Below are 18,472 nucleotides of genomic sequence, written 5' to 3' on the forward strand. Positions count from 1 at the left end.
TAAGAGTTTATATAATAAAATAGCAAAATGGTTATTTTTTCTTGGGTCACCACGTTAACGAGGGAAGAGACAGCATACGAGGAACAAAATGTCAGTGAAAATTTATAGCACCTGTTAACAACTGTAATGTTTGCTAACAGGAAATTCATTTTTATTAATACATAATGCCTCTGACTGTGGTTTATGGTAGTGAGAGACTTGCCTTTCCTTACTTGCCTATTAAGGTTAGAGTCTTCTGTTTCTCTATTCCTTATTCCCCAGTAAATATATTTTCTCTTTAGCTCCCCCTTGATTTTTCCACTGCACTTCAGCTTATCTGAGAATCAATAATTTCATTTCCTTAGGAGAACAGGCACTACCATTCTACTCTTGGTTGTTTTATTCTCTCAAGAGAATGTTCATGAACACCCTACAATATCATATCAACTCAGGCAATTCTGAGACAAACTGTAACGACATTCACAAAATTATGTAGTGCATTATATATGCACGCATTAGACCTAAGGTCAATTTACTGTTTGGCATTAACCTAAGCTTTGTCTTTAATATAACCGATGTTAGTTGACATTCTACATCCTTGACTGATGTTAGCATGTTTATTATCATTAACACCACAATATTTATATATTGCTTTTTGTTTGTACAAATCCCAAAGCAGTTTGCAAAATCATAGAATAATAAAACAAACCAATAAAAAAAGTGTAATGATGTCCTAAACAGCCCTGGACTGTTACATGCTCTCTTTCTTTCTCTTTATCCAATATTTCCTTTTAGCAAGCCTCAGAGCAGCTAGCACGGGGGTCCACTTTGTCTTCCATTCTGAGAATAAATAATTCCATACCCACTACATTCTCTTGGAACAGGGGTGAGGAACCTACCGGCCTCCAGGTTCTGATGAACTACCATTCCCACCATGCCTCACCACCAGTCAAGCTGAAGGAAATTTTAGCCAGGGTCATGAGGGTTTGATTTTAACTCCTCCCCTTATGGTGAAGTTGAAGTTTCTACTACTGATATAATAGGGTTTGGATAGTTACTTTGTCAATTATAGTGTTCAAGATAAAGCCTAGCATCTTTCCTAAGCCAAGGTATCACCTTACTTTCTAGATTCTGAAAGCTAGGCCAAGCTTCTAGCCAATCCATTCCCATCTAACTGGAAAAGTCTGTAAGCCTCATTTCTCATGCTGAGTTGATATGCTCCTTGGCTACTGAGAGCAACAGAGCAGGCAACTTTTACTCTTTTGGACAACAATTCTTCCTCATCTCAGCTAAGTGATATCAAATGGTGGACTAGAGTTTTGCAAAGTCCAGGTTGAGTATCCCTTATCAGGAATTCCAAAATCCGAAATAGTCCAAAACTGTCCATACGGGTGGTTGAGATAGTGACACCTTTGCTTTCTGATGGTCCCATGTACACAAACTTTGTTTCATGCAAAAAATTATTAAAAATACTGTTTATAAAACTACCTTCAGGCTATGTGCACAAGGTGTATATGAAACACAAATGAATTTTGTGTGTAGAGTTGGGTCCCATCTCCAAGACATATATGCAAATTTTTCAAAATCCAAAAAAATGCAAAACGCGAAGTACTACTGGTCTCAAGCCTTTCAGATAAGGGAGACTCAACAGGTATCAAATATGCTGTTGAATTAATGATACCAACTTAAAATAATATACATACCTTTCTGTAGGAATCTTCTATCGTAGGATCATACTTCTCAACAAATATTCCTTGAACAAACTGTACAGTCTACAACAAAAGACAGTGGTTATAAATACACAGTTTATAAACAATTGTTTGGATTAACTAGAATCTCAATTTTAAACCATGAAGTTTACACACACAAAATCTGCACCCACAAAAGCTATTTTTAGCTTGTTGGTTATGTTATGGTGGTCGTTGTTAACGGCCTTCCACCTATGGCAACCCTATGAATGGGAAACCTCCAAGTCACCCTATCCTCAACTGTCCTGCTCAGCTCTTGCAGATTCATGGCCATGGCTTCTGTGATTGAATCTATCCATCTGGAATGCAGTCTCTCTCTTTTCCTATTACCCTCAACTTTAGCAAATATTAATCTTTTCAAATGATTCCTTCCTTCCCATCATATGGCCAAAGTACACCAACCTCAGTTTTGTCATCTTTGCTTCAAGGAAGAGTTCAGGCCTGATTTGCTCTATCTTCAAGATAATGTTACAGAAAATATTTAATTATCAGCCATTTTTAAGAGAGAAATTTGTCAAGGTTGCTGCTCATTTCCAACTATGTTGTTAAGTTACATGTCTCACTATAATCAATTTGGGCACAGCTACAGCACACATGGAGTGTTTAAAGACATGTCACACCTTTTCTTTACTAGCATTGTGTTTTAAGGAAGGAAAGCTAAGTTAGCTTTGGGCGAGAGATGCTGGTTCAGTACTTAAAAGTTTTAAGTTTATCTTACTGAATTTATTTGATATTTGTGCTTTATATACTTTAAATGTTAATATGAATACTATTTGAAGGAAAGAGTATTATATATCCAATACTTGTTGTTGTTGTTGTTGTTGACTGCTCTCAAGTCAACCCCAACTCATAGTGACTCTGGATGAGACAAGTCTTCTACTGTTCTGCTTAGATCCTGTAATCAGCCCTGTGACCTTTCTAATTGAGTCTATCCATTTGCCATGTGGTCTTCCTCTCTTTCTGCTTTACTCTACCATTCCTAGGATTATTGTCTTTTCTTTTAGTCATGCCTTCTCATGATGTGGCCAAAGTACAAAAGCCTCAATTTGGTCATTGTGGCGCGTTACAAACCGCCATAAGGGACATCCTCAGGACGTCCTAGTTTTAAAATGGGGCGTCATTTCTTGACTCCCCCAAGCCTAATACGTCCTCAGGACGTACAAGATGGCAGCGCCCCATCTACATGGGGGCCACCATGATGGTGTCACGAACGCGCCGCCTCCAAATGAGGCGGCGCGGATGTGATGCCATCACGCCGCGCAAGGGCGCTTAGAGCGCCCTTTACGCAGCTCAAGAAGGAGCTCCGTTTCGGAGCTCCTTCTTGGCTTTGCGTTGCTGGGTGCAGCCTTCAGACGGCTGCGCCAGCGACGTGAAGGAGAAAGGGGCCAAGCGGCCCCTTTCTCCTCCTCCCCACCGCCGCGGGGTGTCCTTGGGGCTTGAAGCCCCAAGGACACACCTTTCCAGGCTGCGGGGAAGGGGCCTTTTGCCACTTCCCCACGGCCCGGAAAGAGGCGGATCGGGGCCTCAGCTGCTGCCGCTCTGGCCGCTGAGGCTCCGATACACCAGGGAAAGGGGCGGGTACAGGCCGCCGCTTTTTGGCGGTCTGTAACCCGCCTGTGTTTTCCAGGGAGATTTCAGGCTTTATCTTCTCAAGGACCCATTTGTTTGTCTTTTTGGCTGTCCATAGCATCCTCAGCACTCTTCTCCAGCACCATAACTCAAATGAGTTGTTTTTCTTCTTATGTTTTATTTACTGTCCAGCTCTCATCCGTATATGGTGATGACACATACAATTATTTTATTTTATTTGTATGGCACCTTTCTCCCAGAAGGGATCCAAGATGGCTCACAGATAAAAGTATTTTTAAAAACATTACAGTAACATTTAAAACAGTTAAAATAATCTAAAAACAGTATAACAGTATTACATAAAAATATAGAAAAGTTAAAAGGCATGACTAAAACACACATACTCCATAAAAAACATCCTGGTATGATTATATATTAAACAGCTGCTTAAATAAAAATATCTTAGCTTGCCAAAGAAAGGCAAGCAGGGAGGGGGGCATCTTAACCTCCCATAGAAAGACATTTGACAGGGTGGGAGCAGCTACTGAGAAAGCTCTCTCTTGTGTCCTCACCAAGCAAGCCTGCACTGATGGTGGGACTGAGGGAAAGCCTTTCCCTGAAGATCCGAGTGTTCTGGCAGGTTCATATTGGGAGATACAGTCCTTCAAATAATCTGGACCTAAGCTGTATAGGGCTTATAGGTCATAACCAGCACTTTGTATTGTGCCTGGGAATGAACCAATAGCCAGTGAAGCTGTTTCGACAAGGGAGTTATATGCTCAGAATGCTGGCCCCGGTCAGCATACAAGCTATAGCATTCTGAAACAACTGAAGTTTCAGAACAGTTTCTAAGGCACCCGCTAGATACAGTGTGTTACAGCAGTCCACACAATGGCTGGGATGAGTCTAAGTTTAGTGCTCAGTTGTATATCTTTACGCTTTATAAACTCATCTAGTTCATAGCTGCTGTTCTCCTTCCTAGTCTTCTTCTGATTTCTTGATTGCAGTCTCCATTCTGATCAATGTTTGATCCAAGGTATGAGAACCCTTTAGCTATTTCGACTTCCTCGTTGCCCAGATTGAATTTATGTAGTTCCTCCATAGTCATTATTTCTGGTCAACATAGATACTAAATTCCTCCAGGGATCCAAGGTCATGCATATCTGAAGCAACAAAATACTACTTACCAGTGCAGACTTTCCAACGCCTCCTGACCCAAGCACTACTAATTTGTATTCACGCATGATGGAAGTGTTGAGTCACCACCTCAATACCTAAAATGCAGAAAGAATATGTTACACTACAGCCCTGTATGTGTCAAATTGATTTACTAATTTATGCCTAATATGTACAGAATAGCAATCATATTTATACTCTTCTACTGAACAGAATTTGGAACAATAGCAATTCTTTCCCAAAGTTAATAGCACTTTTATGTACTAAGCCCGCAAAAGCATGTTAGGAAATCTTAATGGTAAAAAAACCCACATCATTTTCCCTTATACTTTTATCTTTGTTACTTAGTTTCCTGTCAAAGTTATCCAGAAACTATAAACCATTTGATGAAATAAAACACTGCTGCTGCTGCTATCATCATCATCATCATCATCATCATCATCATCATCATCATCATCATCCCACCTTTTCCTCAGTCCTGACATTTGATAAAACACTTGGAACACTGGTAGAAGAATACTTTGGCCTTTTGTTACAGAAACAACATGTGATATTAAAGCAAAATCACTAGCAAGAGGGCATTAGCTTGTCCAGAAACTGCATGAACTGCATTTAACTGCCTGCTGTTTGTACTTTGAAAATGAATATCCTGTTAGGCTGCTGCAGGAAAAACAACAACAGTATAATGACACCTTTAAAGACTAACAAGCTTTATTTGGGATGGCTGAATAAAAATCATAGTCGTTAAGAGTGCCACAAGCCTCTGTTATTTCATCTTTTTTGAAGAGCTGATTTCTTTCCTCTTTCTTTCCCCACCACACTCCTTCTCTTTTTGGACAGTCTAATGGCACAACATCTCTCCCTCTTTCTTTCTCAAAACTTATGTGAGTCACTTCAGCAAGTAATAACTGTTTGAAATACCAGATAAAAACACATTAACCAAAATCAACTTGTATCATCCCAGCTTTAAGAAATTCAGTAAAATCCATGACAGACACAAGTTCCGTGAAAGCTTATTATGTGACAACAGAAGTTTGATTCCAAGTTCTCCACAGCCCATTTGTATACTCTAATATAAATGCAATAATTTAAGAATGAAGAAATCAGTGGTACTAGCCCTTTCAACAAGAATAAAAAAGGATTATAAACTTAATAGCGGTGAAGAACTTTCACAACCATGGAGCCCAACCTGTGGAAATTCCTTGCCTCAGGAAGATCCATTTGGTTGGCTGAGGACCTTAAAAAGACTGATTAAAATATTTCCTGTTCATAATCAGATAACTGCAATTTGCTGTATTGTCTTTGATCAGATTGGCTAAGACTGTTTATAATTTGCTTATTAACTGGTTTAAGCATAACAGCCAGTAGGTAATTTGTCTGAGAGGAAGAATATAAGAATGTATGTAGAAATAAAATCTGCTAAGACAAAGGAACAAATAACATAGCTAATATCAGTTCTAGTATATAGAATAAAGTTACTGGCAGTTAAAATAATATTAAATAAACTTTATTATTTTTTTAGTACACACAGCACACACAAAGTATAAAATGAGAAAGAGCAAGTGTTAATTTTTTTTACTCTAAATATACAAGTTACATGTTCTACTTCTACAAAACAACAACAACTGAACCACCTCCAAATAGAGCTACCCAGCCTCTCACCTCACTTTGAGAAACATCACATTCATTTGTTAGTATATACAAGTAACCGCATTTACACCCAAAAGATTCCCTAAATGATTTCTACCAAGTAAAGTAGTTATTACCTCTAGAATTAATATGATTTTCCACCCATGGAATGTCTAGTTGGTAATTAAAAACAAACAAAACTGCACAGCCTATGATGAAGTAATATTTGAAACTCAGTGTTATGTTAGCAGGTGTAGACTCTGGGTCAATGATCACATGTGTGGCTGAGCCCTAGCAAAAAGATGAAGTCATTTTCAATGGTCTGGGCAAATTAATAGTATAACAAAACAGGCATCAAATATGACTATAGCAGATGTATTCATTTTTATGCATTACTTCTTTTAACAGAAAATCTGATATCACAGGTTGAGTAACACTTAGCCAAAATGCTTGGGATGAGAAGTGTTTCAGAGTTTCTAAGACTTTGGACTACAGATATTTCTCTATTTAGAATACAGTAGCTCTGGGCAGCAGTGATCAGCTGTCACTGTCACCCAGGAGCCTTCTACAGCTCCAGCTCCCCAAGGGCAAAATGGCAAGAGTCCAGAGAAGACACCCATCTCACACAAGCAGAAGCTCATGGCCACCACTATGTCTGGGGTGGATGAGCTTGTAGGAGTAGCCACAATGCTAGGGAAGGAAGGTGGTTGTACTACTCAGTCCCCAGCCACTGCCACAGTAGCCTCCTCCTTCTCTTATGTCAGTTTGGCAATTTTTGGACAAAATGTCTACTAAAACATGTTGAAGTAGTCTTTTTTGCTGGGTATGAACCTAGCAGAATGACAATAGGAAGAGGGTAAGTATTGACAGTGTTCACTGTTGTTAAGCGACAAACTGCCATAGGTTTACACCTATTTTTATCATTTTCTGCCAGAAAACTGTAATATTTCTAACACATCTGGTTATAATATTAAGAACCTGCAATTTTACTTAATGCATTCATTATCCATCATACTAGCACATTGAGACAGTTTTTGTTGTTGCTAGAACACGTTATTTTTTGAAATAAAATTCCTGAAAATTAACTGGAGGAAAAAAGTGGGGAAAGAAGGTGGCAAATACTCCTTGTCCTGACCAATGCTTCTTTTTATAAGGTCTCTCTCTCCCCCTCTCTCTCAGTTGGGGTGGCACAGCAACAAGGGTATTTCTCAATGGGGAGGAACAGTGCATTTGGGCCTCTAAAAATTAGAGTTGACTGATAGTTTAAAAATTCCATCTGAGCAGAAGCTTCAATATACAGTGTACTCCTAGGGGCTATTTTTTATATTAAGGCAACAAACAGTCTTAATCGGATTCTTCATCTCTGGTACATATGATACATTCCCAAACATAGGAAGTAAGGCACTGGAGAAATAGGCTTTTCAGAGCTGGCAGATTTGTTTGCCTTCCCTTATCATCCTCTGTGACCCTGGAAAAAATGTAGGTACTAGTGCAATACACCATCAGGATTAGAGCCAGAATGCATCGGAAACAAGATATCATAATGGACAGCCACCTTGCAGTTCAGCTGGGAACATTGCCCTACATTTAAAATAAATCACTCAAATAAAAAGTCAGTATATCAAATCCAAACCTTTGCAGATAATTTCTTTTTTTACATGGAAGATTCAAAGATGGTATTTTCCATCTTCTTTTTTTTATGGCAGAGTGTATTCAACTGCCTCATCAGTTTTCTTTTTGAATCAAAGGAACCCTATTGTATATAAATCTCATACTATGTTATGCGGTCTCATCTCATAGTGCAATGTATACTCCATGCACTGAACGTGAAGACATCGTTTAGGCGTGAAAGCACAGTTGGCTCAGCTCCAGCATGGTGCTCTGTTACATATCTGCCACATGGGAGCCTTCACTGTCAAGGATTTGCAACATGCAGAACACAATACACTAATTTGTTCTTCTAGTCAGGGACTTTGTAATACAGTGCCCCAACCTAGATGTCAATGGGACACATGAACCCTATTATTCTTACTAACCATGCAAATATTACAGCATAGAGTTCTACAGCATCTACAATGATTCAAAATTACTAATATACCTGAATAGGAGAAATAAAAAAGATGAAGATTGAGCACACAGAAAATCAGATTTTCCTTTCTCCAAGAACCAAAGTCAACCCACAGACTCCTTGACCTAGGAAGCTGTATTAAATTCTCCTTTTAGCAGACTTTTGTCCTTTCAGTACTGAAACGCTACACTCAATACAACCAGCTGAGAAGACAGCATGTTTACTGCTTACAGCCATAAGTCATGAAAACTAGTTATGAAATCATTGTTTATGATGAAAAGCACAACAGTAATAAAAGCCAAGCTGAACTCTGTCAATATTGAGTAGGTGAGATACTTTAAAAAAGGTGCTTAGCATCTCCCTTCAGAACCCACATTCCGGCTCAGTTGCCAACAGCCAATGAGAAGCTCCAATTCTAGAGAGGACAGAATTCTTCCTTTGACCTTCAAAAGCCTGAGTTATACAATATGCATGGAATTATGCAGCCAGATGCATGTGGAGGAATTCACAGCCTCACTCAACAAAATGGGTCACCTTTAGAAGATAATTTTGGGGAGCACTATTTTAAAGTACTGGAGAAAAAGTATCTTGATTAAAAAAAAAAAAATCAAAACTGAACCAAGTAAAAGCTAAGCTGAGCTTATCTGAAATCAGGGTTTAAACCAAATTACTATTTAAAAAACAAACCTCCCTTAAAAACCTGATTTTTATTTTTTTAAAAAACGTCTGGCTATTAATATTATTTTCCATCCGTCTTACTGGAACAACCATGACTGTTTGAATTTAAACATTTTAACTTTTAACAATTTATTGGCAGTTGTTCATTGTTAGACCAGTATCTGGGGTCATTTGCCATTCAGAACAAATTCTTGAATTAACATAGGTTTAACCAAAACAACTCTGGGTGTACTTTGTAATGTTTTATTATGTACAGTCTACATACATTCAGATTTAGTAGGAATAATAAGCAATAAAAATTGATGTTTTTATTTGGTGTATTTATGAAAATCATATCACAGCCTAATAACTTTGGATTATTAATGTATGCTTTAAAAGCATTTACCTATCTGAGTAAACAGTCTTTTCAGTAATCTAGCCCCAAGCTATTTAAGGTTTTAAACATTAAAACCTGTACTGTACTTTAATTTGGCCTGAAAATGGGCTGGGAGCTGATATTGAGCACACTGTGAAGTTGCTCAGTACCCACTAGTAATCTAGCTTTCTTATTTTGATGATTTGGGATGAACAATTTAAGATAGTCCAGCACCAATGCAGTGAAATAGTATAAACACAAGGTTACTAGATCACGGGTAATTGTGATCAACTTATCTCTAGTGAGGTAAGATTGCTGCTGGCACATCAACCAGAGTCAACAAAAGGTGGGTAAAGGTTACTTAAGATTTTAATGACAATGCTGGATCAATAAGCACACCCTAACTACAAACCTGATCCTCTAGGAAACTCCTAGAACAAGCTCAATGCCATTCACACAAATAGATGAATCACCAGTCAACAATGCCTCCATCTTGTCTGGATTGAGTTTCAATGCGTTTACTCTCATTCAGTCCATTGCTGTGCTATTCCAGCAACAGTGCAGGATAACCAGTCGCATCTACATTTAACAAAAACAGAACACTACGTCACATAATGCTGATACCTCAGACCCCATCTCTGGATGACCTCCCCCAGCAAATGTTAAACAGCCTGGGAAAAAACAGAACAGAGCAGAATCTGAAAGCATGACTCTCAAAGGACAAATGAATAATCTTCTAGAAACCACTTCTGAATCTGCTACACCTAGCTCAGATAAGATAACATGGTCCTAAAAGTAATTATCATGAAAGTACTTTTCCTCACACCGCTCTCCCACCCACTCTCTCTCAAAACTCATCTAACAAGCAGTCAAGGGAGTTTATCCCTAAACCGGGCCTGAGACAGCAGGGATCTAAATGCTCAGTTTTATTCAGAGATCACTGGAGTGCCCAGCGATCAATCTCAATCAATGAAAAGAAAAAATACAGTTCTCTCAAAATTGCCCTATTGCTCAGAGAAAAATGCTTGATTTTATTTTCCAGCATGGGGTATCAACTTTTTTTTTTGGGGGGGGGGGAGGGAAGCTGGTGGAAAAGAATTTGGGATCAATGGCTTATGGAAAAATTAACATATAATATGAAATATAACTCAAAACAACAAAATCAAAGACCTGTTCAGGAAAAATTGTCTCCTCTTATAGATTACATTAATACAAGTTTTACATCCGTTTCTCCTCCATCTAGCCACTGTTCTTTATGGTCAGATTTATTTTAAACGAATTGAATTGTGTAAAATTTTAATAAAGAAAGTTTTTAATGACATGAAACTTTTTTATACCATTGTTTTATGATTGCAAGACTTTGTATTATGGGTATCTACTATTGCTTATGTGTTTTTCCTTGCCAACAAACTGTTAGGAGAGTCACAGGCAAAAGCTAAAACATTTCAGTACCTGATAGAAACAGGAAATCATTCAAACCAGGCTCTATCCTATAATTGCAAACAGATGCAGATTTCATACTTTGAACATCAGCTACGTTCTCCTACCCTCCCTCCTTTATCATTTGACTTAATGAACAGTTCTGAACTGAAATTCTTGTGCATTATTTCTAACTTTTCAGATGGCCTAATAAAGTTACTATGGCCCAGTACAGACTGGTGGTATGCACAGGCCTGGAGCCAAAATTAGGGCTCAGGGGAGAGGAGCGTTTGCATGCTCCCAAGTCCTACCGCGCTGTCTGGGCGCTATTTTGGCATGTGTGAGTTCAGACCGTGCATGCACCGATCACATGCCTTGTGTGCCGTGTCCAAATGGAGCGGCACACAAGGGATGTCATCACACCGCTTCAGGGCGCTAATGGCACCTCGAAAGTGGCAGAGAAAGGAGCCGCATTTTGCGGCTCCTTTTTCATGGCACATCACTGCTGTGCCGTTCAGTTGGTGCGGCCACGATCCAGGGGAGAAAGGGGCAGCCTCTGTCCACTCCTTCCCCCCCATCTGTACAGGCCCTAAGTTGTTATATCAGTATTTTTATCTGGCCCAAAGAACCCTTGCTTCTTTATCTGTGGCCTGGTTAAATACTACATTTGGCAAAGTTTGTTTTATAACAGTATTTAAGAACAGCACCACCAGGCCATGCTATTAAAATAAACAGCAATATTTCTACTGGGCAAACAGAAGAGAAAATAAATGTGGGATGTTGATTCATTCTTTCCCACTTCTGGCTTCAAACAAATTTTATTGTTGTTGGGTCTCCCTAACTCCAACCATCCTGATGCAGCATCCAATCCATCCCAAGATTAACTAGAACATGCAGGGATATGATGCTCATGCCCTCATAGCTTCTAAAGGCAACATCTTTGATATTGCCCCTTCAGTTGTAACTCTATTCAGCACTGGTTCCACTCTCCAAGCCAGCACCTGTTTTAAGTGCACGATCAGAAAAACTGATGTTATAAGGAAGAAGTACATTTTTAGAAACTGGTAATGTTGACTTGGGCCCATATAAGAGACAAAATTCTGTAGCCATCAAGGATCCTTCTGCAGAAGCTACAGGTGAGCAAGTACACGAAGACAACAAAGCACACTGATATACTATGTGGACAAGGCAATCTCTTCTTTTTCTTTTGCTTGCTTCACACTGAACACTGCTATTGCAATGTCATGACCAATCATTCTGAAAACTATAGACATTGCTATCCAGCCAAAAATATTAAAATATATTTCTTGTTGTGTAACTTCAAATCATTTCCAACTTGTGGTGACCCTATGATGGGGTTTTCTTGGCAAGATTTGTTCAGAGGAGGTTTATCATTGCCTTCTATACTGCTGTACAAATAGTGACGCAGTGGAAGAGTCTAAATCAATTTTTTTAGTTCACGTTCTTGCTAGAAGCACAGCAAAACATTTTACTTGATATATGGATACTAGTAGAGAGGAGAACTGTCTCCTCTTATAAAGGGTTTTATAGCCACTAATATCCAAAGCAGGAGCTACATCAAAGATCAGAGATCTTTATCAGTCTCACGCTAGAGGAGATGGTGAGTTGAAAAGGCCAACTCTAAGATTAAGTTTTCTGGAAAAAAGTAATGACCAGCATTATTACTAAGCATATATACTCCATTGCCCTTTTAAGTCCATGTTGCCTTAAAAAGCAGGCAATCTTGGTTGTAGCACATACATATGCAGTAGACACAAGAAAATAGTCTACAAATGTTAACATACTTTCTATTTCCATTACAATACTTTATTCCAGCTTCTAGAACTAAAAGTTCCTTTACACATTTTTATTAGATAAGGCACAAAGAAAATATTTTGCATGTGTGCCTAGATACATGAATTCCATAGTTGCATAATCCTCTGTCTACGCATTCCTGAATAAAATGACATTTCAGTCTAGATTTTTAAGAAGTGTTCACATGCTTAAGAAGGTCATTTCTCCATAGCCATTATCTATTGTGGAAAGTCTATTTGCTCTACCACCTCTTTGCTATAGAAAAATAAATCATCAGGCATATGCTGGGAAGGGAGAGGAATGCTGAAGTAGACAAGGATACAGTCAAAGTAATCTTGCTCAAGTTCAGGACTGTCATTTTAAGCTTCACATTTGAACAACATAGACAAAGGATTCTGAAAAGGGCAGTTATACAGCAGCTTGCAGTGTCTATGCAGAATCATGAAGTAGTGCAAATAAGGGGATTTGTTTGTGGCTGCTCACCCACAAATGATTGTGACCATCATGCTTCAACAGCTGAGATAGGCTCAAATATAAAACTGAGGTCTAAATCTGCTATATATAGGTCCAGGTTCCAACAGCATTCAGTAACTACTGACTGTTAATCATTTGCTTTGGTGAGTACTCTGATATAACTGGCTTGGAAGCCATTTACAATAGTAAATTCAGTTCAGACTTAATCTTTAATTTTAAACTGCTGCCAAACATTTATTCTGCATGTGAAGCCATATTTGGAAATGTAAGTTACAGCCCAACTTCCTGTATGAGAAAAGCTGAGCAAGACCAGTGACAGACTAACAGTAATTATGCCTTCTCATTGCACAAGTTCCACAGAAGTCATGGAAAAGATGATAGCATTAGTTAAAGATATCTGAAAGAACATCCAAGCAAAAACAGCAGAGACATTGATTTTGACATTTGCCAAGATGAGTTCATTTTCCTAGAGAAAGCAAGCAAGCTTAGTATTATCTGCTGAAGCGACTAACATCTAGCTCCTAGATGCAGCATGCTACATCATTTAATTGCCAGTTCCAGCCTGTGATATTGATTCCCCACTGTGTTAGAAAGCCTTTGTGTTGGATTCCCTTGATGTGAATGGCCTTTATTGACATTGGATGATGCTCTGCCCAGTTCAAGAACTCTGATGCTATCCTGTTGTGACTAAAGTTCCCCCCTCATACAAAACAATCAGATGCCACATGACTACCAAGCACTACTGACTCATTTTTCTCCACCAACAATGAGCTAATAATTTTTGCTATCGAATGGGCTCCCTCCGCTTGTTTTGATAATTTATACTAGGCCAATATTATAAATGAGCTTGCCAACTATTTTATAAAAAGTCTTAAGACCAAGTACTGGGGGCTTCTTTAACCCAAGCTACAACAAATTAATTATGAAGGTATGACAGCTATCCAAGAACTCATGCTAGAGGTTTCTACACACAAGAAAGCATTCATCTATGTTTATTTCTAAATTAAAATGCCTTTTCAGTAAGGTGGGAGACAATTCAAATTCAAAAATAAATCCAAAATAACACTTACTAAGAGCATTTGAATTATTCAGTAAGCAGTATCTGAGGAAGTCTACTGAAACAGAAAAGTCTTTGCTACTAACATTCAGCCAAGTTTGTAAATCAGGAGGCAATTTCTGAAACATGCCCTGTTCCTAGGACTTTTAAGACATTACAGATCAAAACAAGTACCTCAAATTGACCCTATAAATGGAATAATAATCAATGGTATAAAACCTGGCTAATTTAACCCAACCTGCAGCTTTTTGTTAGAACCCACCACTTGTATTTTAAACCAGTCTAAACTAATTTCAAAGACATCCATGTAGTGTGCAGAACCATAATCACTAAACTTGGAAATTATTTGAAAATGGGTAAATAGATTTAATATAGCCAATAATGAGCATAAATGGTGAAAAGACAAAAGTAAACATAATGTACCTATTGCTACCTAGCTATCTAGGAACATGCCTAAACTCCAAAGACTACTATATGGCAGATGGATAGGTATTGTATTTCAGAAGTCCTTGTATATTTATCTTTTTCAGTTTTAAACCCAGTATTTTTACTGATGTCTTTACTTTAAGACTGAATATTTGCAGGCCAAGGATGATATGCCTTCCAGATGTTGCAACTTTAATTCTCAGCATCCCTTATTCTCACAGCTAATGGTGATGAATGCTAGGAATTGTAGTTCAAGATCTGTAGGGCCAAATTTTCTCCACTTTTGAAGTCGCCCAACAGGCAACATTATTACTGTATTTTGTTGTTTTATTCCTGGTTATGAGAACTTTTCTCTATGGTTTTGTGTAATCAATCCCTACACGAAAAGTTCTCCAAAAGATTTCCTGCTATTTGTAACCACAGTGGATTGTTAAACGATACAAAATGCAAGTCTGTTGTTTTAAACATTTGAGCTATAGCTTTTTTATCATATCTGCCCAATACTGTTGCAAGAGAGCAATAAATGGCTAGAGAGTACTGGACTCTTTAGAGGTAGCAGAAAGACTTGATGATGTAACACATGTATTTAAAAGATTTTATTTATTGATTAATATTTCTCATGTAGTCTGCTATCGGATACTGTTTAATGTAAAATCATTGTATTAAAGCAAGCCAACAATCAGTTAAAATGCTTAGAAGTTACTGCTCATCTACCACAACAACCATATGTAATATCTGTTGTGTACTGTCAAATTGCTTCCAATTTATGGCTAAATTATCATGGAGTTTTATAGGCAAGATTTGTTCACATGGGATTTTATCTATTCCTTTCCCTGAGGTCGAGTGGGTTTCTGTAGGGTTGTAGCCCAATGATCTAACCATTACACCATGCTGGCTCTCCATTAATATCTAGAGGAGTCTAATTACAGTTTTATGTTTCAAGCTTATCCAACTAAAATCCAGTTTTCAGACAATATGAATATCGAGAAGCTACTATGACATTAGAAAGAATCTCCAGTTTTTTCCAGACAAGAAAGGGGAGTGGGATTACAACTTCATTATTTTATAAGAATGAAAACAATTTTTCAGTGGTAGGTGCATGTGTGGATTCTTGATAATCTCTTTTTGTCTTTGACCAAACAGTATATACCAAAACAACAATAAATCCAACATATTTATTGTTACTAAAGCAATTTTCAAAAGTACAACTCTAGACTAAGTCTGTTTTTACTTATCATTCATAATTTGCTTCCAAATAAATACCAAGTGTAACATAGGAAACAGAGAAGAAATTAAAATTTGGCATATGCATATGTACTGTGCATATGCAATGAAGAGTTTACAGTTATTGTATATTATGAACATCTTTAAACAATTTTTTTTGAAACCTCATACATGTATACAGCTTAGCAGAATTTCACATTTGTGTAATTATATTCATATTAGAAAAGATGTGCAAGTGCTAAATTTCACATCTGACCAAATCCAATGCTTTTGCCCAAGATAATTATACTGTTTTGAAATAATCTTAATTAAATGAACAGTGATAGTGATAGTGATAGTGAAAATAAGCAGAAATCCCTAACACTATGAATCAGGTTTGCAAGTAATAGATTTCTTTCTCAGGTCAGGATCTCCCTCAGATAATTTTAATCACAAATAGTATAGGGCAAAACCAGGCAGTTTACAATTTTCCTCTAGCCTTGTTGTCCAAACCAAAATCTGTGGTGTTTAGGTGTGTCCTACCATCCTGGATAGAGACAAACAGCTTAAGCCAACATCAAGGGACCCTTACCCTTCAGCAGTTCCTTCAGGAAAGGCAGGAGAAAATCCTGGCCTCGGTGCTCAGTGAAAAGACTCATAGCCCTTCAAACAGAAACTGCACGAGTCTCTCCCTCCCTGATTCTGTTTCCCACAGGAAAGAGAGGCAAGGACTGTGCTTCCAACACATGCAACAATTTCCTCCACTCCCATTATGGAGAAACTACTGATCAACACAAAGCTATTGACAATTCCACACTTCTACAACTTCAAATTTGGGATGTTTTTGCTTGCCAGAGGCATGCACCACACTCACAATGGTTAATTGCTGCAGTGACTGGGGATGGTATCTCCTCTGGATAGGTAATGGGCTGGATGAGGGAAAACAAACTCAGGTTGAATCTAGAGAAAACGGAGGTACCCCAAGTCCAGGGATGGAGATCTGTCAACCAGTCCTGGATGGGGTTACACTTCCCCTAAAGCACAAGGTCTGCAGTTTGGGAGTACTCCTTGATCCATCTCTGCAGTTGTCATCTTAAATAAATTTGACGGCTAGGAGTGTTTGATATCAGCTTTGGCTGATACACCAACTGAGCCCCTACCTGGACCGAAAGGACCTTGAAGCAGTGGTATTTGCACTGGTAACCTCTCGTTTAGATTTCTGTAATGTGCTCTACTTGGGGCTACCCTTGTACCAAGTTCAGAAGCTTCAATTGGTTCAAAATGCAGCAGCCAGATTGGTCATCATATGGTCAAACCTAGGTGTACCAGTGTTGAAATCTCTTCACTGGCTGCCAATTAGCTTCCGGGAGCAGTACAAGGTGTTGGTTATTACCTTTAAAGCCCTACATGGCTCAGGCCTGAGTTACTTGCGGGAATGCCTATCCCTACATAATCCGCCCCACACTCTCAGAACATCTGGGAAGTTTTTATTATAACATCATAATACCAGGTTAATGACAACCTCCCATAGGCCATTAACTGCCACGGTTCCAAAGTTATGGAACAGCCTACTGGAAGAGATCTGTCTTATCACTACCTTAGAGGCCTTTAAGAAGGCACTCAAAACAGATCTCTTCTGGCAGGCTTATCCACTGGACTCCATATAAAAGGTTATGACAATTGCTCCACTATTGACAATGATTGTTGGCTAACTGATGAATTGCTATTTTAGAGAAATAATAGGAATGTTGGTTAATTCAGGATTAGTGTTTTATTGATTGTATTTTGTATTATGTATAATTTTAATATTATTATTTAATCCCACCTTGATCCGTGGGAGATCAATTTAAATAAATTATTATTATTATTATTCCACGTATCTTAATTTGTATGCCATCTAGAAAAACTTCAAAGAACATGAATAATGACTGCAGGCATCATCTTGATTGTATAATTCCATACCACTACTTTATAATGCTCTCAGGCCAACATGATAAAAGGTGTTTAATGAAGCACCCCAGGTTAACAAGCTAGGCATTTCATCTGTCATGGGACATAGTTAGCATACAGAATATTCCAGAATGCTGTCCACTGGTGTTTTAAATTTAGAGATATCAAGATGTCTCAGGAACGTATGCATTTCTACCAGAGATGTCCACCAGACACTAGCAAGTTTCTCAATAGTGGAGCAGTCTCCTGACCTAGAAGTGCACTGACCTGAAATACAAGGATTTTTAAAAATGCATTTTAAGTCCATTTTGCATCATTTACTCTGCTTCATACACTCACTAAGGTATTCAGGACATCCCAGATCCTCTCTACTTCATTATTCTCATTTGGCCTAAACTATGAGAACATATAGTTCTAAACACTTTGAACTGATATGGTTCAAAATCAGTTTTGGGCACTGTATATTTAAATAAATCCTGACAGGAAACAACAGGAAAACATATGGACAACATTTAGCACAAGGTACATGATAAATTCAGAGGCAATTATCACATATCTGCCCGCTTCATCTATAAAAATAAAACAGTAGTGATCACTCTCAACAGTTCTTCACAGTGTATTGTATTCAGATTTACCTGTACATATGTCTAAAAGCCACAAATCAATTTCTACAAATGGAATTTATATTTACAAGTACTCTAGCATCACTGCCTTGGTTTATAAGAATATAAATATGCATGCACAGTGAATATAAGAGGTCACTGCCAAACTCCTGGATTCCTTGTTAAATGAAAAACCAGGAACTAGAAACCAAAGGTGAAAGGTGGGGTGGGGATATCAATACTTCCACCCTTTCTTAGTGGTCAGATCAAAAGACATGGAAGGAGAGAGAGAAAAAGCATTGGCAAGAGACAAATAGTAGTGGA

At 38.2% G+C, this 18,472-nt stretch overlaps 1 protein-coding gene across 3 annotated transcripts in view; it reads right to left on the reverse strand.

Annotated features, from left to right (window-relative positions):
• RAP1B (RAP1B, member of RAS oncogene family) overlaps nt 1-18,472 on the reverse strand; it is a 37,728-nt gene that overhangs the window by 8,548 nt on the left and 10,708 nt on the right. Inside the window, exons 1-3 of one of the 3 annotated variants that reach the window (XM_089524157.1) lie at nt 16,189-16,264; nt 4,484-4,570; nt 1,683-1,751 (exon numbers count right to left, since the gene is read on the reverse strand). In XM_089524157.1, coding sequence (XP_089380283.1) covers nt 1,683-1,751; nt 4,484-4,540 — 126 coding nt within the window. In that variant the 5' untranslated portion in view covers nt 4,541-4,570; nt 16,189-16,264. Of the gene's footprint in view, nt 1-1,682; nt 1,752-4,483; nt 4,571-16,188; nt 16,265-18,472 lie in introns of those variants that run through there. The other 2 variants (XM_089524156.1, XM_089524158.1) reach the window with 2 other exon arrangements.

This window comes from Sceloporus occidentalis, unplaced genomic scaffold (genome assembly GCF_023333645.1).
Source record: "Sceloporus occidentalis isolate IW3139 unplaced genomic scaffold, rSceOcc1.0.p SCAF_5, whole genome shotgun sequence".
Taxonomy (NCBI): domain Eukaryota; kingdom Metazoa; phylum Chordata; class Lepidosauria; order Squamata; family Phrynosomatidae; genus Sceloporus; species Sceloporus occidentalis.